This window comes from Nerophis lumbriciformis, linkage group LG27 (assembly GCF_033978685.3).
Source record: "Nerophis lumbriciformis linkage group LG27, RoL_Nlum_v2.1, whole genome shotgun sequence".
Lineage (NCBI taxonomy): Eukaryota > Metazoa > Chordata > Actinopteri > Syngnathiformes > Syngnathidae > Nerophis > Nerophis lumbriciformis.
The window spans coordinates 13,147,618-13,170,591 of NC_084574.2; the positions used below are offsets into that span (position 1 = coordinate 13,147,618).

General features: G+C 38.8%; 1 protein-coding gene across 3 annotated transcripts in view; it reads right to left on the reverse strand.

Moving 5' to 3' along the window:
* helz (helicase with zinc finger) overlaps positions 1–22,974 on the reverse strand; it is a 114,506-nt gene that overhangs the window by 60,050 nt on the left and 31,482 nt on the right. For 2 of the 3 annotated variants that reach the window (XM_061922852.2, XM_061922850.2), the window contains exons 2-10: positions 20,046–20,276; positions 18,610–18,646; positions 17,809–17,933; positions 10,665–10,721; positions 9,505–9,556; positions 9,207–9,282; positions 5,329–5,527; positions 2,918–3,025; positions 2,622–2,763 (exon numbers count right to left, since the gene is read on the reverse strand). In XM_061922852.2, the coding sequence (XP_061778836.2) occupies positions 2,622–2,763; positions 2,918–3,025; positions 5,329–5,527; positions 9,207–9,282; positions 9,505–9,556; positions 10,665–10,721; positions 17,809–17,933; positions 18,610–18,646; positions 20,046–20,258 (1,009 nt within the window). In that variant the 5' untranslated portion in view covers positions 20,259–20,276. The remainder of the gene's footprint in view (positions 1–2,621; positions 2,764–2,917; positions 3,026–5,328; positions 5,528–9,206; positions 9,283–9,504; positions 9,557–10,664; positions 10,722–17,808; positions 17,934–18,609; positions 18,647–20,045; positions 20,277–22,974) is intronic. The other variant, XM_061922851.2, reaches the window with a different exon arrangement.

The window sequence follows — 22,974 nt, forward strand, 5'->3', positions numbered from 1 at the left end:
CCGACATCACTACACTTTGCTGCGAGCACACGCGTTGTCGTTGTTGTGATCACGTGGGCTGTGCATGCTGGATCAGAGACGCTCTTCTTCCGCGGCCGGCACCAACGTTAATTAAGGGGCATTGCCGCCACCTACTGTGTTGGACTGTGATCAAACCAGAGTCACCTATTATAGACGTGCTGCAGCGGTAAATGGACAGCTTATATCGGAGCGCTTATATCGGACTTTTTAGATTCAGTCTGATAAAATCCGATATTCACTATTTTGACTAATATCGGACTGATTTCCGATATCAATATCGGATCGGGACATCCCTACTCAATATGGCGACATTTGCCTTGTTTGGGTGCAGTTCTCAAATTTAGGGATGTGCCGATCAATCAGCCACCGACCAGTATCGGACCATTTTTGTGAAAAAGTATGTGATCGGCCATTGTCGATTAATGCAGATCACAAACACTGATCATCACTGGCTGACAAGCAGCTTGCAGGTAATTATGTGTCTCCATACACAGTGTGGAGCCGCTCCTCTAAACTAAAATTATTCAACTCCATTACAGCAAATAAATTGCAGTTCTTGGTAGGGCTGGGCGATATGGCTGAAAACTATATCTCAATATACGTTGATATATAAGTCATACTTTTAATGACTTGTATAAGCCTACCAATAAATTCAGTAAATTAATTTCCAACTTGCCAAGGGTGCTATTTATCAGTGGAGAGGGTGTCTGGTAGCCAGGTAGGATAAGCGGCTAAGGTAATAAAATAATTAAAGTAGATTTGAAGGTAGCTGCAAATTTGAGAGACAAGTTGGCAGAAGTGTATAAACTATTGAACACTACACAGTAGTTTGGAAAGCTAGTCATTAAACCGATATATTAGGCCGCACCATCTGCATTAAAACGAACCAAACTAATGACAATTTCCTGTTATTGAGTTGATGTATCAAGATATTATAGTTCCTCTTCTCACTCCATGCAGAAAACCTGCAGCAAGACGGTGCAAACAAGCTTTGTAGTTGATACAGTTGTGTGATTGGCTGTTGGTGTGTCCCTCCCATTAGTCAGTGACACTTCCTGTTTCCTGGGCTCCCAAAGCACAAGTGACTTTATGAAACGAATCTTGCTTCATAATTTCTGGTTTCTTCTGACTAAAAAATATAAATATATATCTAATATTTTATGGAACGCATTTTATATTGATATCGATTATGTGTCAATCACAATCAATCAATCAATGTTTATTTATATAGCCCTAAATCACAAGTGTCTCAAAGGGCTGCACAAGCCACAACGACATCCTCGGCTCAAATCCCACATCAGGGCAAGAAAAAACTCAACCCAATCGGATGACAATGAGAAACCTTGGAGGGGACCGCAGATGTGGGACCCCCCGAGCGATCGGTGCAATGGACGTCGAGTGGATCTAGCATAATATTGTGAGAGTCCAGTCCATAGTGGATCTAACATAATAGTGTGAGAGGCCAGTCCATAGTGGATCTAACATAATAGTGAGAGTCCAGTCCATAGTGGATCTAACATAATAGTGAGAGTCCAGTCCATAGTGGATCTAACATAATAGTGAGAGTCCAGTCCATAGTGGATCTAACATAATAGTGAGAGTCCAGTCCATAGTGGATCTAACATAATAGTGAGAGTCCAGTCCATAGTGGATCTAACATAATAGTGAGAGTCCAGTCCATAGGGAGCCAGCAGGAGATCAACAGTATATATTTATATCGTTTTATCGGCCCAGCCCTGGTTCTTGGTATGTTAAGTATCATTATCAAGCCAAGGCTAAACATGTCACACACAGAGCGAAAGCCAGGAGCAGGCTTGCTAATAGCTAAGTTAACCCAGCTTGAAACAACAGCAAGAAATAAGTGCTTAGTAATGTTTAAGAGATGTAAATAGAACCATGTTGCAGCAAATAGTTACCATGTATTAATTAACAAGTAGATTGATAAAAGTCTAGAGAGAAGATAATATAACAGCTGTTGGTGTGTCGGCATTGTCGTAGTCAGGACACCACATGTAAGAGGATCGGATCCATCCGTAAATTGGTGGTGTCGATATAAAGGGTTGTATCTGATCGATACTAGAGTGATCAGATCGATATTTTCATTTTCTCACTATCTTTTGTTGTTGTTTTTGTTAATGTATACAAACTTGGGGGATAATTCCCTGGACACAGAAGGACTTGGAGGGAAAGAACCAAGGGTTTAACTGAGTAGCAGAAAGTAGTTTTTTCTTTTGATTAGTTTTTGTGTACTGTTGACATTGTTTTGATCAAACGATTGTATGTAATTAAAGTTATAAAGTCCCGACGATAGTCACACACACACACTAGGTGTGGTGAAATTTGTCGTCTGCATTTGACCCATCCCCATGTTCACCCCCTGGGAGGTGAGGGGAGCAGTGAGCAGAAGCGTGCGTCGCGCTCGAAAATAATTTGGTGATTTAACCCCCAATTTAAACCCTTGATGCTGAGTGCCAAGCAGGGGGGTCCCATTTTTAAAGTCTTTGGTATGACTCCTTTATACTGGTAATTAATTATAATTCATTTATAATTAAATAAAATAACAAACCAGTACCAGCATACACTACATCAATATGATATACCTGCTGTGTCTTTCTGTGGAGTCCACTCTTGACAGCATGCAGGCACGATTTGGAGTTGCTCGCCAGCAGAGACCCCAGTGATGGAGAAGTGTGGTCTGTGGGCATCGTAGAGCAGGGCTATGCGATATAGCTTTCTAGGAGGCTGGTCAAAGACAAAGATTACATAAGAGAACACATGATTCATAATGCCAAAATTCAGATACCGTATATCCTATATGCTTGCAATGTGTAACAATAACAGTAGTGTTGTGTGTCATAAAACGGGTAAACACTGCACATGACAACTGTATTCCTACCTTGCAGAGCAATGAAAAGGTCCAAGAGTGGGAGGACTTTTTGGTGGTGACGGTAACAGAGAGGCTTGAGTTGGTTTCAACATTCACTCCTTCTAAAAAGTCACTTAGCTGGAAGAGAGAAATAAATGTGTGCATAATTTTGCAGTACACACTGTATTCAGTCAGACATTTATGCACACTTGGAAAGAATTAAGAGCAATACTAATTATGGATGGGTACCAATCACAATTGAATCCAGACGGTACCAATTCATGGTACCAGGGTATCTGTACCGGTATTCAGCGGTACAAATGTTCAGTACTTTTGTGTGAGTTACTAAGTATTAGGGCTGTGAATCTTTGGGTGTCCCACGATTCGATTCAATATCGATTCTTGGGGTCACGATTCGATTCAAAATCTATTTTTCTTTTTTCAATTCAACACGATTCTCGATTCAAAAACGATTTTTTTCCCGATTCAAACGGATTCTCTATTCATTCAATACATAGGATTTCAGCAGGATCTACCCCAGTCTGCTGACATGCAAGCAGAGTACGGTAGTAGATTTTTGTAAAAAGCTGTTATAATTGTAAAGGACAATGTTTTATCAACTGATTGCAATAATGTAAATTTGTTTTAACTATTAAATGAACCAAAAATATGACTTATTTTATCTTTGTGAAAATATTGGACACAGTGTGTTGTCAAGCTTATGAGATGCGATGCAAATGTAAGCCACTGTGACACTATTGTTTTTTCTTTTTTATAAATGTCTAATGATAATGTTAATGAGGAATTTTTAATCACTGCTATGTTGAAATTGTAACTAATATTGATACTGTTGTTGATAATACTCATTTTTGTTTCACTACTTTTGGTTTGTACTGTGTCGTGTTTGTGTCTCCTCTCAATTGCTCTGTTTATTGCAGTTCTGAGTGTTGCTGGGTCAGGTTTGGTTTTGGAATTGGATCGCATTGTTATGGTATTGCTGTGTATTGTTTTGTTGGATTGATTAATTAAAACAATAAAAATAAAAAAAAGATAAAAATGTAAAAATAAATAAATTTAAAAAATCATAAAAAAAAAAAAAAAATGAATCGATTTTGAATTGCACAACGTGAGAATCGCGATTTGAATTCGAATTAATTTTTTCCCCACACCTCTACTAAATATTGTGTTTGACCAAAAAAAAAGTTTTATTATCGCAACATTTAAAGGATAGGATAGACTTATCTATCCCACAATGGGGAAATTACGTTGTTACAGTGCAGGTTTTTAAAAACAGTAACAGAAGTAAACCGTAATGAAAACAAAAATAGTAATAAATACTACATATTGCTCACTAATATGTACAGATACAAGACACAATACAACAAAAAACATCCGTATTGCACACCGCAAAAATAAAAAACATCACAGTAATGACATAAGTGCGTTGTAAAGTCTTATGGCTGTGGGTAGAAAGGACCTGTGGTAGCTCGCCTTCTTGCACTGTGGATGTAACAGTCTAATGCTGAAGGATCTACTCAGGGTCTCCACAGTGTTGTGCATGGGGTGAGATATATTGGACATTACAGATAAAAAAGAGCTTATTATGAGTGCTGTCCAGTTTTTATATCTTTCTCAGTCTCATCAAGTATGACTTTAAATTGCTATTACAATTAGAAGTCCAAGACTTTAGAGGGCAGTAGTAAATAGTTGGTGTTTTTTTTTTGCACGCCAGAAAGTGTTAATACAGTAAGTAGTAAACTTATTACGCATCAGCTGTGATTGTAAAATGCATCTTAGTTGTTTACATTAACAAATTTGGAGGTGTTGAAATCGCCATGTAAAATCACTAATGCTAGTAATAAGTAGCATGTCAATAGCAAAGCCAATTTATATTAGCATCAAGAAAGGGCATTTTTGGAAAAGTGGAGCGTTTTGAGTCAATTTTTTTTATTGAAAATTGTAACATTACCTAGAGATATTTTGGCTGAGTCTGCGCTCAGTGCTGCTGGGGTGATCGCAAAAGTGCCGACGGGCAAAGAGTCGGCAACCGAGCATGACATCACGTGCAACCCATGTAACAGTGCCATGTTGGATTTTACGTAAAACAATTTCCGCATAGAACTGGCGGGATTCGGTCGGTGCTATAAAAAAAAAAGTACCAAATTCATACCCACCCCTAATAGTAATATAGTACATTACCTTATTTAACACCTGTAATAATGTAAATTGGTGTTTGATACTCATTTGTTGTCATTGGTGTCATCTAATGGCAGATTCACACAGAATAGAGGAAGTGCTTTTTAAAGAGCACAACAAATAAACTGAGGGGGACATGTGTGTAGACCGACTTTGACTAAACACACCTGCAGCACACACAGTATACAGGGTGGGTGTTTCCACTTATTAAACTTCTATTGATCTTGTAGCACAATGCCCCTTACCACTTTCTCTGGGGAGAGAGAGTTCATCCACTTCTCTATCAATGTCTCCATGTAGTTTTCGGTAAAGTGTTTGCTCTCCTGCTGCTGCTTGAGACGGATGAGGCGTGAAGCGTAGCGTTTCTGCCATTCCAGCAGCTCTTCCTGCGAGTGGGCCGACGTGCACTGGGCCCCATACCTACACAAGCCCTGCTCCAAGTACCTACAGGAGACACAAACTGTATGCTCAACTGCTTCTATATCTATCAACAGGGTATTTTTTCATTAAGAACATCACATTATTTTGCTTATTCTGCCATTCAAGGCAACTTTATTTGTGTAGCACTTTTCATACACAAGGCAAACTTAAAGTGCTTCACAGACAAAGTGAAATGAAAGAAAATACAAGCAAAATTAAAATGCAGACGATAAAAATAAAAACAGTGCGGACGTTAAAAGATTTAGCTGAAAGCTAAGGTGAACATAAAAGTTTTCAGTCTAGTTTTAAAAGTAGTCAGAGTTGGGGAAAGTCTGACATCTTCAGGAAGTTTATTCCAGCTATTTGTTGCATAGTGACTGAATGATGCTCTCCCTTGATTTGAGTTTACTCTGGGAACCGCTAACAGATTGGTCTCAGAAGATCTTAGTGATCTAGAGCAGTGTTTTTCAAACTTTTTTGAGGCAAGGCACATTTTTCTCATTAAAATATCCGGAGGCACACCACCAGCAGAAAACATTAAAAAATGAAACTCGACCTTATTTTGAGTTTGTTGGTGTTTTCCTGTGTGTAGTGTTTTAGTTCTTGTCTTGCGCTCCTATTTTGGTGACCCTTCCTATTTTGTTGGTGTTTTCCTGTAGCAGTTTCATGTCATCCTTTGAGCGCTATTCCGCACACCTGCTTTGTGTTAGCAAGCAAGACTATTTACATTGTTGCTATCCTTCTTTGTGTGGACATTGTTGATTGTCATGTCAAGAACAGACGTACTTTGTGGACGCTGTAAGTTTTTGCTGTCGTCCAGCATTCTGTATCTGTTTACTTTGTAGCCAGTTCAGTTGTACTTTCGTTTTGCATAGCCATTGCCTTTCCCTTTTGTTAATTTTTGGTTTAAGCATTACATACCTTTTTACCTGCACACTGTCTCCCTATGTGGTCTGCATATTGGGATTACAACAAACCATCCTTGTCTCACCCGACACATTCCGACTTTTACAAAGCAATTAACTAAATGCTGCCACCTACTGACATGGAGTATTACGTGGTTACCCTGCCGAGTTTTACACAGCACAGGCACTAAGCAACGGCACATTATTTGCAGATTATAATTATTGATTTGCAAAAAAAATTTTTGGGACCAATTAGGTGAAGTTGCATAATTTCCCACGGCACACCAGACAATATCTCACCGCACACTAGTGTGCCGCGGCACAGTGGTTGAAAAGCACTGATCTAGAGGGCTTATATAGTGGGAGCATATCAGTGATATACTTCGGCCCTAGACCATGTAGTGATTTATATGTAAGCAGGAGGATTTTGAAATCAATTCTCTGATGTACAGGGAGCCAATGTAAGGATTTAGGAATTGGTGTAATGTGCTCACATTTTTTGGTCTTTGTTAGAACTCTAGCAGCCGCATTCTGAACAAGCTGTAGCTGCCTGACAGTTTTTTTGGGAAGACCTGCAAGGAGACCATTACAATAGTCTAGCCTACTGGTAATAAAGACATGTACAAATTTTTCTAAGTCTTGAGCTGACATGAGCCCTCTAAGTCTTGTTACATTTTTGAGGTGATAGTAGACCGATTTTCTTACTGATTTGATGTGACTGTCCAAATGTAAATCAGAATCTAAAATAACCCCAAGATTTCTGGCTTTATTTGAGGTTTTCAGGGACAGTGATTGAAGGTGTTGGATGACTTTGAACCTTTCTTTTTTAGCACCAAAAACAATTATATCAGTTTTATCTTCATTTAGTTGTAGGAAATTTTGGCACATCCAGTGTTTGACTTGCTCAATGCACTAGTACAGAAGATCTATGGGGCGATAGTCATTTGGTGATAGCGCTACATAGATTTGGGTGTCATCGGCATAGCAATGATGGTCAATATTATTTTGCATGATTTGTCCTAGTGGGAGCATATAGATGTTAAATAAAGTCGGCCCCAAGATTGAACCTTGGGGGACTCCACACGTTACGTTGGTTGGTTCAGACAATCAAGTTCTATATGAAGTATGTGTAACATACTTTCCTATCCTTTTTTCTTAAAACTTGCATCCTTGCATCTATTTTGAGTGCTTTTTTGTGCATACTATAACAATGTAAACGAAGCAAAGGTTTGAGCAAGCAAGACATATCAATACATCTCAAAAGGCAGCTTTAATAGACATTGTGATATTCATACACAGAACAGCTCAAATAAATGAACTGAGTTTTTCCTAGGGATGTCAATTTATCTCATTAATTGTGATTAATTACAGTAATATTTAGCGTGTTATGTTTTCTAATCACGTTACTGTCTCTGTACGTGAGTTAGCGTGTTGTGTTTTCTAATCACGTTACTGTCTCTAAGTGAGTTTCCTCGCCCGCTTCTTGTGCTTCACTTGTTGGGGGTGAAAACCAAAGGTCAGCCACACCCTGAAGTGGACAATGATTGGCTGTCATTGTGTTTGGGCTTGTTTAGCCAAAGCTAATAGGCTCCCATTGTAGTTGGGTAGGTAAAAGGGAGGAGCAGTGAAAAGTCGAGCCTCCCTTGATCGTCTCCACCGCGCAAAAGGTAGAGTGATATGGCTTCTTATGTTGATCACGGCTCTTTGCCAAACGTAAGTGGAGAACACTTTATGAGCAAGCACTCAGGCACCTATGAAAAGCTGTCGGCCGTGGCGCACAACTATGGCCTCCCAGAGGAAGAAATTAGAGGCATGAGGTCAGCAACATAGCTGCTCAGTTTTATGTAGCCTACTTGATGTTACTTAATAATCACTTTAATATGTGATGATGGACAATGATATTTTTGATGTTTGATCTTACAGCACTGATTGATGGGTGTGTTTTATTTAATTGACATGATCTGAAGCAGAGGGAAAGCACCATTGTTAACATTTAATACTTGCTTTTGTATTGCTCAAAAGTTGTTCAATGGTTTCTTGATGTGTTTACGTCAGTAGGTTATACCAGGGGTGCCCAACCTTTGGTTTAATGTTGGCATTATTTTCACAGACCGGCCTCCCACGTTCGGCAGATAAATACAGCAAAAAAAAGTGCATGGAAAATACAGCTCACCATAACGCTGAATTAGTGGGAGCCCTGGGCTTGTTAATTTGCGATGAGATGGTTGATGGTATATATTGTATATACCATCAACCTGCCAGGGACTGCAGATGGAAATCAGCCTTTGGCTACAATCCGACACACTTACAAGTTTATTAAGGTGCACTGTCCCATGTAACAAAGATATAACAAATACAAAAATGGTAAGTTGTATCAGAAGTTTTATTATACATCTATGAACAAGCTTATTGGTGTGTCTCGTGAGACAGGCCAAAGTTCAGTCGGAGAAAATGTGGTCGTTTATAAATTATTTAAGGTTTCTGTAGCAAACGGTTCACGGACCATTGGTTGGGGACCAAGGTCTCATATGGGTTGAATGATTAATTTGAGTAAATGGCCAGACTGCATAAAAAACATCAATCTTTTGATCTGCCACAGTAATGTAATGAATTTAAATTAAAATAACTATAGTTGAGGGCTTTTCTCAGCATTTTTTGGCGTTAGGTTAAAAAGATATCAATACAATTAACTACTGATCATAATTATTCTCTTACTTTTTTTTTTTATGGCTTGACAGCACTGGTTCTATGATAACTCAACATACACCCACAACTTTGAAACCCACGGTCTGTTGTACCTTTTACAGAGGGTGTACTCCTCACTGCTGGTGACTCCTCGTGGAGGAGGTCGGAACTGCCAGCCATCTTGCACCTCTGTCAGGACAAGAAGTTAAGTGATCAGTGCAACTCAAGAGCCATACATTGCTGGCATTACGCAAAGACTGGCTTGTGACTTACACAGACCGTTATCAAAAATAACCGCTGCATATATGGTGCATGTACTGAATATATGTGCAATTTGGACACCGCTTGCTGTTTTGTTAATATAAAAGATACATAGAAATGAACTTATTAAGTTATACTGTATTTGCTCACCCTCCTCGTGGTCATCTGTATATTCTGGTGCCATTTCTCTCTTCTTTATTGCCTTACAGAAAAAAGATGAATAGAAGTGTTACTTTTGGGTCATGGCTAGTATTGTTTGCAAACAAGCAGCTGAGTACTAAATAGCTAAACTGATGAGGAATTACAGTGCAACTTTGATTTACAAAGCCCTCAATTTGCGAACTTTTCGATTTACAAACTTTTAGACAGAGCTAAATGTGCCTCCTTCATGTGTGAATCACTCTTTGTACGAACGCTTCCTTATTTCATTTTGTGTTCCGCCTAAAAGCAAAAGGCAGGGTGCAGCATTTTAGTGAGGAGGCAAAGCCCTCCATGTCACTTGCTGCACATTGCAGCACACTACCAGTCACTCACTACTCTGCGCTTCAATATGTGCGTGCCTTTTTTCCTGTGTTTTTTCGCCTTTTGCCAAATTTTGTCCATTTTGCCAACTCAATGAGTCCCAAAATAAAAATGACTATTTGCTTGGCACACAATAATGGTGTTTAAAGTATGGAAGAATCGACTACAGCAAGTTGTAATTGTGATGAGACCAAACTTATCTGGAAATCCATGCCAGAGCAGACTTATTTCACAGGAAGAAAAATACACTTCCTTTCCCTCAGCGGCACAAGGGCACTCACGGCTCTCGCCCCCTTCCTTTTCCAAGCTTGTCTACGGCCTTCTCCTCAGCTTGTTGCCGATGTGGATGTAGGTGGATTTTACTTTTTAAATGTTTATTATTGGAGTGATACAGTTGTTAAAGTTAAGGATTTGTGTGATTTCTGATCGTTTGTGAGGGCACCGCCGTGGCTTCTGTGTTTGTGCGCGTATTGGCAGAGCAGTGCAAACAGCACAGTTCAGCTTGTTAAAGAGAAAGTTATGTTTGTTTGATGTACTGCATAGCACTCTATATTGTGTTCAAAGTGTACACCCCCCTCCACTTAGATATGGACTTTTGTCGAGGCTGGAACACATTCATATTTACATATTTTCCTTCTGGAGAAATTTGCTTTACTATACGAACCCTGTTTAGGAACCAATTAAGTTTGTAAATCGAGGTTGCACTGTACCACTTACATGGGCTGAAAAGACATGAATTAGATAGTACATTTATATGACAATAAGGTGTATGAACCAGTGGTACTGACCTCTATTTCCAAAAAGAGTATTTTTAATCTGGATATGTCTTTTGCAACAATGCCGTTCTGTAAAAGAAAATGGAGGGCAAGTTGTAATGTGCAGCATTTTTGTGAGGGGGAAAAAAAGGCAAATGTTTTATATTTAGAAACTCATGTACAAAGAAGCAACATCATGCATTCAGGCCCAAAGACTTTCTACAGATGCAAGTCATTATTATGACAGAAAAAGCAACATATCCCAGTGCCATCTGCTGGCACAATGTACGGAACAGCAAAGACAGTTGACATGAATGTATTTATGATAGTCATAATAAACATGTTATCTACAAACAAATGGATTCATTCATTTAACTGTGCACTGTTAACATTGTTGTAATTACAATATTCAGAATAAAAAAGATATACAAATGATATCTATTAAGATATTCATTCAAACATTTAACTGTGAACTGTTAACATGAAAGCTTGCTGTAATGTAAAATATACTTAAACGTTTCTGTACGGAGCATCAGCCAACATGAGTGAGTTTTCATTTTATTTTTAAAATCTGTCCTGTCCAGCCTTTCAGCAAATTATATAGTTGATGTAGATGCCCATATCGGCTGTACAGATTTACTTTACAAAAGAGAAATGTGGGATATTTCTCTTGTTGCCTTATTTGTGTTTGACTTTATTCGGATATATTTAGTGTTTGACGCAGCAGGAGGAGATAGAAAGAAGAAGAAGACAAGGCAGACAGAGGAGGAAATTGTGGGGACGAGAGACAGAGAGAGAGAGAGAGAACAAAAACAACAAAAGAACTACATCAGCAAATACAATATATACAAATAAAATACCAGAAATTATAAGGAAAAGCAAACTCGTGAAGTAGATAGTAATAGAGTATAGACAAATGAACAATATAGCACTACAATTGAAACAATAATACCAATAGAAATAACAATATTGATCATGAATAATAAGGGTGTAACGGTACACAAAAATTTCGGTTCGGTAGGTACCTCAGTTTAGAGATCACGGTTCGGTTCATTTTCGGTACAGTAAGAAAACAACAAAATACAATTTTTTTGGTTATTTATTTACCAAATTTGCAAAATCTTCCACCAAATATATTTTTCTTAGTGGAATATTTGATGTGAAGTAATGGGAACCTTGGATAGGTCAATAATTCATAATAACATTGATTTTGATTCAATATTATGTTTTGAGCAATGACAGTTTGAAAGAAAAAAACAAAACAGTTTGTTTTATTAGTCAACATTGCAACTTTTTCTAAATTTAACCTTTAGCTTTTTTATTTCACTTTTGTTATGTTTTTGTTTATTTTAATAGTATTTTTAGAATGTGCCGTGGGCCTTTAAAACATTAGCTGTGGGCCGCAAATGGCCTCCGGGGCACACTTTTGACACCCCTGCTATAGATGATAAAAAATTCAATCTGATAAATCTATGAATAAAAAGCAGAGCCTGGCGACGCATGCGCGTTTATCATAACTCTCTCGCTCTCTCTGTCTCTGCCCCTCCCTCACCAATGCTGCTGTGCGCACAATTTGTTTTGTTTTTAACCCCTTCTTAACCCTGAACGTACATTGAAAATACACGCAACCCTAACTCAAAATGCCGGACATTTGAGGCATTTAAGAAACTCCGCCCTGACAGCTCCGCAAAAGAGGACAATGTCCGGTGAAAAGAGGACGTATGGTCAGTCTATCGTAGCCCGGTCGTTGCTAGCATGCCGTGTGTTGTGCCTCGGTGTGCATTGTTTACACCAAGTTTTTCAACCTTTTTTGAGCCATGGCACATTTTGTGCGTTCAAAAAATGCGGAGGCACACCACCAGCAGAAATCATTAAAAAAACAAAACTCAGTTGACAGTAAAAAAAATGTTGTCACAATTGTTGGATATGACTTTTAACCATAACCAAGCATGCATCAATATAGCTCTTGTCTCAAAGTAGATGTACTTTCAACACCTGTCACATCACGCCCTGACTTATTTTGAGTTTCTTGCTGTTTTCTTGTGTGTAATGTTTTAGTTCTTGTTATTTAGTTAATTTGGTGGCTTTTTCTCTTTTTTTGGTATTTTCCTGTAGCAGTTTCATGTCTTCCTTTGAGCGATATTTTCCGCATCCACTTTGTTTTAGCAATCAATAATATTTCAGTTGTTTTTATCCTCCTTTGTGGGTACATTGTTGATTGTCATGTCATGTTCGGATGTACATTGTCTTTGCTCCACAGTAAGTCTTTGCTGTCATCCAGCAGTCTGTTTTTGTTTACTTTGTAGCCAGTTCAGTTTTAGTTTCGTTCTGCATAGCCTTCCCTAAGCTTCAATGCCTTTTCTTAGGGGCACTCACCTTTTGTTTATTTTTGGTTTAAGCATTAGACACCTTTTTACCTGCATGCTGCCTCCCGCTGTTTCCGACATCTACAAAGCAATTAGCTACCGGTTGCCATTTACTGATATGGAAGAGTATAACGTGGTAAGTCTGCCAATCTCCAAATAGTACAGAAACTCAACAACAACACATCATTTGCAGACTATAATTACTGGTTTGCAAAAAATATTTTTAACCCAAATAGGTGACACTAGATAACCTCCCACGGCACACCAGACTGTATCTCACGGCACAGTGGTTGAAAAACACTGGTTTACACAACGTGCTGTACGCTACTTAATATGTCCGTGTGGAAACTTGTTCGGTACACCTCCGAACCGAACCGCCTGTACCGAAACGGTTCAATACAAATACACGGACCGTTACACCCTTAATAAATAATTAAATAAATTACCTCTATTATCAAGATTATTGCTTGAAATGCAACAACACATAAATGTAATGAATAATTGGATTACAAAAGAAAGGAGAGGAAGTGGGGGAAGAAAGAGGAGTGGGCTATATTAACCTTTTATATTGTTATGATAAAGACATTAAGCTTTAGTAGTGTGCTGTGTTTAATGTAATGTATGGGTGTGTATTTCTATGAGTGTGATTGTGTACACTTGTATGTATGAATGTGTCTGCTGAAGCATGATTGTATGCATGAGTTTATGTGTGTGAGTATGTATATACGGATGTGTATGTGTGTACAATGAATGTGCGTGTGAATGTATTTACAGTGTGTATGTGCATGCGAATATGCATACATATGTGGGTTATGTATCCATGTATGTGCGTTTGTATGTATGTATATGTACAGTATATTTGTCTCCTAGTATACAGGAGCTAAAGCACAGGCCCAGCCTCCAAGAAAGCCCCACCCAAAACAGCCGGTGTGGCGCCCATGAAACAAGGGACCACCAGCCTCACACAGACAGGCCAGCCAGCGACAGGACGCACAGACGGGGGCCACCGCGCCGGCGTCCAGGCCAGCGAAAGGCCTCAGACAGATGTGCCCGGTTGAGGACAAGGCACGGGAGAAGCAGTCGACAATCATCCCCCAAGCCAGAATCAGACCACACAAAAAGAAGGTCGAGAGAGTGCCAATATTATGATTTAACTGTTAATACTAAAGTCAAGGTGTGGCTCTAACAGGTTATTAAGAGCGCGTCTCAACTATTAAAAGGGGAACTGCACTTTTTTGGGAATTTTGTCTAACTCTATTTGAACTCAAAAATAAACACAAAAGTCAGCTAACATGGGATCCAATGGGAGTCGCTATTTTTTCAGCCTATAAAGCACTCTAAAAAACATCCAAAAGCCTCTATCATCGTTTCATACACACACTAACTGTAAATGTAATGTAGTAACAGGCGCATTCTTAACATGTAATAATTACATATTTTGCTCATTTTAAGCATACTACAGCATATTAATTTCACAGACGAAAGACAACATTTGCGTTACCATTCAACAACAAACACTAAGCATCATGTAGCAGTATTGCTAAGTGCTGAACAAATGTATAAACTTTGAACATAATAAAACAATCACTTTCTGTACTGATGGGATGTTCATATCTGCCCGTTTAGATTAAGAATAAATCCTAATCCTCAACCGGGTTGAAAAAAAAAAAAAGTACTCCAAAACGAGCGTCTTTTCATGACATCTCTAATAAAAATCTAGAATTAACATTCACTAGCTCAGAGGCGATGCAGCAGCTCACCGGCTGAATATGTCAATATAGCAGCATAAAGTAGTTAGCTCTCTGACCACGGCGCTGCTAAAAATAGTTTGTCTGCAAAGGCACCTAAAATGAGAGTACTGCTAATACTTGGGTAATATTCAGGTCACGAGGTGTAAATGGAGTATTGTTGGCGGTTTTTGGATGTTTTTTAAGACGACTTCATGGGCGCAACAGTGTACTACATTAGCGTCATTGTTAGCCACCTCATATTTGCCATATTTTACAACTTAGAACGCATTAAAAAAAGAAAAAATGGTGTGTTCTTGTGTCCTAACAGAGATTTTAAATGAGAGACAAAACTGAAAAAAAGTGCAGTTCCCCTTTAAAGGCCTACTGAAATGATTTTTTTTTATTTAAACGGGGGATAGCAGATCCATTCTGTGTGTCATACTTGATCATTTCGCGATATTGCATACTTGCCAACCTTGAGACCTCCAATTTCGGGAGGTGTGGGGGGGGGGGGGGGGGGGGGGTTAAGAGGGGAGGAGTATATTGACAGCTAGAATTCACCAAGTCAAGTATTTCATTATACACACACATATATATATATATATATATATATATATATATATATATATATATATATATATATATATATATATATATATATATATATACATCCTGAAAACATGCAAACAAAACTGTGTTTAGATAATTGATACTTCAAACTTGCATAAATAAATATTAAGGAATATAACATAACTTGGCTTCTGAGAGCTTCAAAATGTAATGAATAAAAGTTGTTGATAAACAAGCAATTATTTTAATAATTAAATATGGTCATTTTAAATGAATTATTATGATCATTTAAAATTAATTATTTCAAATATGCTTATTTTAATGTATAATTCTATGGCTGAGTGTAATAAGGAGTCAGAAAAAATACAAATACAAATATAATTAATTTTGATGTTTTAAGCAAAATATAGTAAAAAAAAATGTTTTATTTTTTTTAAATTAATTTATATATTTATTTTTCCATCCATCCATCCATTTTCTACCGCTTATTCCCTTTGGGGTCGCGGGGGGCGCTGGAGCCTATCTCAGCTACAATCGGGCGGAAGGCGGGGTACACCCTGGACAAGTCGCCACCTCATCGCAGGGCCAACACAGATAGACAGACAACATTCACACTCACATCCACACACTAGGGCCAATTTAGTGTTGCCAATCAACTTATCCCCAGGTGCATGTCTTTGGAGGTGGGAGGAAGCCGGAGTACCCGGAGGGAACCCACGCAGTCACGGGGAGAACATGCAAACTCCACACAGAAAGATCCCTAGCCCGGGATTGAACCCAAGACTAATCAGGACCTTCGTATTGTGAGGCAGATGCACTAACCCCTCTGCCACCGTGAAGCCCATATTTATTTGTAGGTAAGATAAACATAGTAATACAATTTATCTGTAGTCTGGATGATTTAGTTCTTGTCACCCTGTTGTCCTCCTGTCATGAAAAAAGGCTGTCCTCACTCAGGTCTCATGGAGCTGGAGGGGGCGTGGCCTCCAGCTCCGGCTGAAAATCGGGAGATTTTCGGGAGAATAATTGTCCCGGGAGGTTTTCGGGAGAGGCGCTGAATTTCGGGAGTCTCCCGGAAAATTCGGGAGGGTTGGCAAGTATGCGATATTGCCATATTTTTGCTGAAAGGATTTAGTAGAGAACATCGACGATAAAGTTCGCAACTTTTGGTCGCTGATAAAAAAAAGCCTTGCCTGTACCGGAAGTAACGTGACGTCACAAGTTGAAAGTCTCCTCACATTTCCCCATTGTTTACACCAGCAGCGAGAACGATTCGGACCAAGAAAGCGACGATTACCCCATTATTTTGAGCGAGGATGAAAGATTTGTGGATGAAAAACGTGAGAGTGAAGGACTAGAGTGCAGTGCAGGACGTATCTTTTTTCGCTCTGACCGTAACTTAGGTACAAGGGCTCATTGGATTCCACACTCTCTCCTTTTTCTATTGTGGATCCCGGATTTGTATTTTAAACCACCTCGGATACTACATCCTCTTGAAAATGAGAGTCGAGAACGCGAAATGGACATTCACAGTGACTTTTATCTCCACAACAATACATCAGCGAAGCACTTTAGCTACGGAGCTAACGTGATAGCATCGGGCTTAACTGCAGATAGAAACAAAAGAAATAAGCCCCTGACTGGAAGGATAGACAGAAGATCAACAATACTACCAAACTCTGGACCTGTAACCACACGGTTAATGCTGTACCGCCTGACCAAGCCTAGCAATGCTGTTGCTAACGACGCCATGGAAGCTACGGGACCTCGATAGAGCTATGCTAATAACATTAGCTCTCCACCTACGCCAGCTCTCATCTGCTCATCAACACCAGTGCTCACCTGCGTTCCAGCGATCGACGGCGCGACGAAGGACTTCATCCGATCATCGATGCGGTCGGCGGCTAGCGTCGGATAGCGCGTCTGCTATCCAAGTCAAAGTCCTCCTGGTTGTGTTGCTGTAGCCAGACGCTAATACACCGATCGCACCTACAGGTATCTTCTTAGCAGTCTCCATTGTTCATTAAACAAATTGCAAAAGATTCACCAACACAGATGTCCAGAATACTGTGGAATTTAGCGATGAAAAAAGACGATTTAAGCTGGCGACCGACCTATTCCAAAATGTCTGATTCAACTACTGACGTCACGCGCATACGTCATCATACCTAGAAGTTTTCAACCAGAAGTTTCCCGGGAAATTTAAAATTGCACTTTATAAGTTAACCCGGCCGTATTGGCATGTGTTGCAATGTTAAGATTTCATCATTGATATATAAACTATCAGACTGCGTGGTCGGTAGTAGTGGGTTTCAGTAGGCCTTTAAGGACGAGCAGTTTTAAGTGATTTATTGGTTTTAAACTTTGTATTCATCAATTTACAACTCACATTCTCTTCCACACTAAAATGGAAAGTGTATGTGCCCTTTGTTAATACAGTGCATTACATTATCATGGTTTCATCTGGCTGTATACATATAATGTATAGAATTTGCTGTTCACTCAACATACCATTGGCTCTCCAAACAAGGTTTTAGAGAGGATGCCGGCCACCTCCTGCAGGCTGCCATCCAACTGCATAGAGCGCAAGCTGGCCTGAAGCGAACCGTCTCCCCTTGCCCGATCGTCTGCCAGCACTGGGTGAGCAAGAAAAGCAAGTACAGGAGACAAGTTTAATACAAATACCATTAAATATTTCTCCAAATAATAGGAGCAATATTTTAAGCCAAAGCTGCAATGTGGCAGCGTTCCCATGAATGAAAGCTACCACAGTCTGGCAAAGCATGTTAGCCACCGACTCAACTCATTTCAAACAACACTCAAACTGGAAATGCAGGATCACCTCATCTCCCAATGGGCAACTAAATATTTACATTACTGTTTAGGTATCATAACAGTCTTTCAACAAAACAAACCATACACTGCTAAAAACAAGATCAGCTCAAATGAACACGATATGGGTGTTGCTGATAATACATAATATATTTCAACCTTTTAAAGACTTACTGTGTTTTATTACACACACAGACTATCTGATTTTAATCAGATGGAGAATTTGCAAAGTGTAATAATGTGCAAGGGTGTCAAAGTTTTTTTTCATTTTGGTTCATATTGGATTCATGGTTACCTTTAGAGCAATATTTTGCAACTGGTTTTGCTGCAGAACCCACCATCGCCCCTTAATGACAAATTGGTCATCACTACACTGAAATATTTCAAGAATGTATTTTTAATGTCCTAAACTTGAACAACTGTATTCAATCAATCAATCAATGTTTATTTATTAAAATGTTTCCCTGAAAAAATGCTCACCATATTTGCAGTCTTGATCTGCATCATCATATTTTTTCTGTTGGGAAAAGGGAAGAAGGGAAAATAAAAATGAACACCAGCCACAACAAATACACTTTAGAAATACTGCCAGGGTCCACAATTTACAGAAACTCCACAAACTGCTGTCCTGACCTCACAATGGACTGTCTGCACTATCATTACGGTACATGCCTCAAGAGCTTTCTGTAATCATACAGCATATCATTTTTGTGTTCGAAGGATAGAGTATTGAAAGCGGCAGCCATTGTTTATCATTTTTGCTTCTAACTTTCTCTTGAAAATTACCAGTAAAACAGTGAGTTTACAAACATCAAGTTTAATTAAAGCTGCAAGCAGCGATGGACGGGACCGACTTTGACGGCACATAAAATCCAAACCGGAGCAGTAATTAAAACTCTTTGGTCAACTTTTAATCAGAAGGGTTCAATCTCTCTCCTGTGCTAGTTTGAAGCCGACACGACAAACGCGCTCAGAGGAGATAATGTTTGAAAAAAGGTGACCGATTTTTACAAAACTTTTGTTTGGAAGGGGGAATTGCCAACTTCCTGTTGATTTTTGCTGAAGGATGTTAGTGTATGAAATCCAGGTCTAAGTCAGACCTACATAGAGGTTTTTGTTTCATGTCTCTACAACATTCCTACTGGAAGTTACAAGCAATTTTGTCTGAGTTTTCTTCCGAGGAACAGTTGTGTCTGTGTTTTCTTCCTAGGGGGCGTTAGAGCACAATTGTGAGTTTTGGGGTTGTTTTTTTTCATTAGATCGCAACTTTTGCCAGTCCTGATGAGTGTGTCCAGTTTGGTGAGTTTTGAACCATGTTAAGGGGGTCAAATTACAGCTCAAAGAAGCAAAAGTGACTGTTTTTACAAAACTTTTGTTTTGAAGGGGGAATTGCCAACTTCCTGTTGATTTTTGCTGAAAGATGTCAGTGTATGAAATCTAGGTCTAAGTCAGACCTCCTACATAGAGGTTTTTGTTTCCTGTCTCTATGACATTCCTAACGGAAGTTACAAGCAGTTTTGTCTGTGTTTTTTCCTAGGGGGCGCTAGAGCGCAATTTTGAGTTTTGGGGTTTGGTTTTTTTATTAGATGGCAATTTTTGCCAGTCCTGATGTGTGTGTCAGATATGGTGAGTTTTGAAGCATGTTAAGAGGGTCAAATTACAGCTCAAAGAGGCGGCGGAATAATAATACTAAAACCTTACAATTACAATAGGGTCCTCTGTCCCAAAGGGACATTGCGGTCCCTAATAACCATTGCAGTTTGATTTATTGACAAATACATGCAAGTAGTATTGCAGTGGTATTTATTTGAAAATAAATATAATAAATAATACTATTTATTTCTATATAAAATAATAAATACTACTGCAACAACTTTAAATATCACATGTCAGTCCCCGTCTTGCAGTGTGCTCACCAGCTGAAGAAAGGCAGCGATGCGGTAAAGCAGGGCGCGACTGCGGAGGTTTCCGGATGGCGGGCTCGGCGGGGCAGGAGCGCCAGTGGACAGGCCTTGGGGAGCAAGGACCCCCAAGGTGTCAGTGCTATGGCTGACTACCGCCTCATACTCCCGCCTGACTAACGATCTGCTGGCTTCTTCACATGATTTTTCCGCTCTCCTGTCTGCCATGACTCAGGAACAAAACTTCTAGGAGAAAAAAGAAATAACATCAACATATTATTATATTCAACAGTGGCGCAGATTTTGGCACAGGTCAACACAGAAAGGTGCACTTAAACTTTAAGCCGACTATAATGGAAGCTGCTCAAGAACACAGACAGGACAGAGACAACTTGAAACTAGAGATGTGTCCATCGGTATCGGACGATTTTTGTGAAAAAGTATGCGATCGGCCATTGCCGATCAATGCTCCCCTAACTAATAATATCGTATTTTTCGGAGTATAAGTCGCAACGGCCGAAAATGCATAATAAAGAAGGAAAAAAACATATATAAGTCGTTTCAGTCGCATTTTTTGGGGAAATGTATTTGATAAAACCCAACACCAAGAATAGACATTTGAAAAGCAATTTAAAATCAATAAAGAATAGTGAACAACAGGCTGAATAAGTGTACGTTATATGAGGCATAAATAACCAACTGAGAACGTGCCTGGTATGTTAACGAAACATATTATGGTAAGAGTCATTCAAATAACTATAACATATAGAACATGCTATACGTTTACCAAACAATCTGTCACTCCTAATCGCTAAATCATATGAAATCTTATACGTCTAGTCTCTTACGTGAATGAGCTAAATAATATTATTTGATATTTTACGGTACTGTGTTAATAATTTCACACATAAGTCACTCCTGAGTATAAGTCGCACTCCAGGCCAAACTATGAAAAAACTGCAACTTAGTCCGAAAAATACGGTAATAGACTTAGACTTCCTTTTATTGTCATTCAATGTGAACTTTACAGTACAGAAAATTACAGAATTTTGTTGCATTAGCTCATTTTAGTGCAGGATAAAAGAGCAATAAGGTGCATATGTATAAATAAATAGATTACTGTACAGATAAATATATATTGCACTTTTGCATATGCATTCACGTTTATGGATGTATGTTATACTGTCTTTATATTCCAGCGAGTTAATCCTTTTTTGGGGGGGAATTGAGGGGTTTATTATGATGCGTTCAAGAGTCTTATGGCCTGAGGGAAGAAGCTGTTACAGAACCTGGAGGTTCTGCTACGGAGGCTGCATTACAGAAAATTAACTGAATTTCTTAGTATCTTTAACACCACTATTAACTATTATCATCACTAGATGAAGAGGCTAAACATGCATCACACAGAGAAAGCCAGGAGCTAAAAAGCTCCTGGCTTGAAACAACACCAAGAATTAAGTGCTTAGCAAAGTTTAAGAAGTGAAGATGGAACAATATTGCAGCAGAAAGTAAGCAATTAATAACAGGAAATTAATGAGTAGATTAATAGTCAAACTAAAAAAGTATGGATGTAAAACTTAGACTTAAAAATGCCATAGTGTGTAAAATGAAGTGGCAGCAATGTTTAGGATAAACACATTTACTGTAATCGAACACAAACAATGTTGAAATGTTCGAATCATATTTATTACTACAAACTAGGGTTGTACGGTATACCGGTACTAGTATAGTATCGCGGTAATAATGAATCAAAAACGGTACTATACTCTGAAAATTACCAGTTCACCATTTTTTATAGGCATGACGGCACGTCGTCGTCACGTCATGACATTGTTGGTTTTACGAGCAGAGGAGCATGTTCGGCAGCGCACAATCACAGAGTACTTACAAGCAGACACGGTGTGTAGAGAGAAAAGGGAGAACGGACGCATGTTGGCTTAAAAACTAAAGATAAAGGTGAAGCTATAACACTGAAACACCCACAGGAACAGGTGCTTTAAAACATGGCGGCTAATGTCCATCCGCAATCGGCAGTGTTGTAGCTACTTCTAAATTACTAATCCTCGCCTCCATGGCGACAAAGTGAGTTTCTTACAAGTATCATCCTTGCAGGACAAGGAATAAAACCTCTAACTTCTTTCAATAAATACTTGGGCCTACTACACTACTGTATTTTAATGGTGGCCATTATGGGGGTGCTTGGACAGCCAAGTGTTTTCTGAGGTGATACTTGGTGAAAAAGGTTTGAGAACCGCTGGTCTAGAGAGAAAATAAAATAAGTGTTAATGTGTCAGCATTGTCACAGCCAGAAAGAAGTACACGACACGCAAGAAGAGGATCGGATTGATCCATAAATTGGTGGTGTCAATATTAGGGGGAGTATCTGAATTTAAATCTTTTCTAGATAATTGTTTCCTTTTTGTTAATGTTTACAGACTCAGGGAAACATTCCTTAAACACAGGAGGACTTTGAGGGCACACAACAAACACTTTAAAAGAGTATTAGATAGAGGTGGGGGAAATAATCGATTTTTAGATGCATCGCAATTCGGACATGGACGATTATAAAATCGTTTCCAAAACGCCAATAATCGATGTATTTATTGTAAATAAAGTAATGCAAATAGTTCTAAAATGTGTCTGACTTCAGCCAGCCACCTCACCAAGAGATACGATCAGCTCATTTAATATAGGGAACTTATGTTCCAGTTTTTTACACATTTCCATGAGTGTATAATATGTGATGGGATTTTCTTATAAGAAATGCACTGTTTGTAAAAGTTGCAAGTGATAAACGCTTATTATGTGAAACAAAAATAAATGTAAAACTCCATCAATATACATAAATTAAAGATGCATCAATAATTGATTTTTAATCGAATCAGAGCTCCTGAATCGGAATCAAATTGTGAGGCGGCCAATAATTCCCACCTCTAGTAATAGA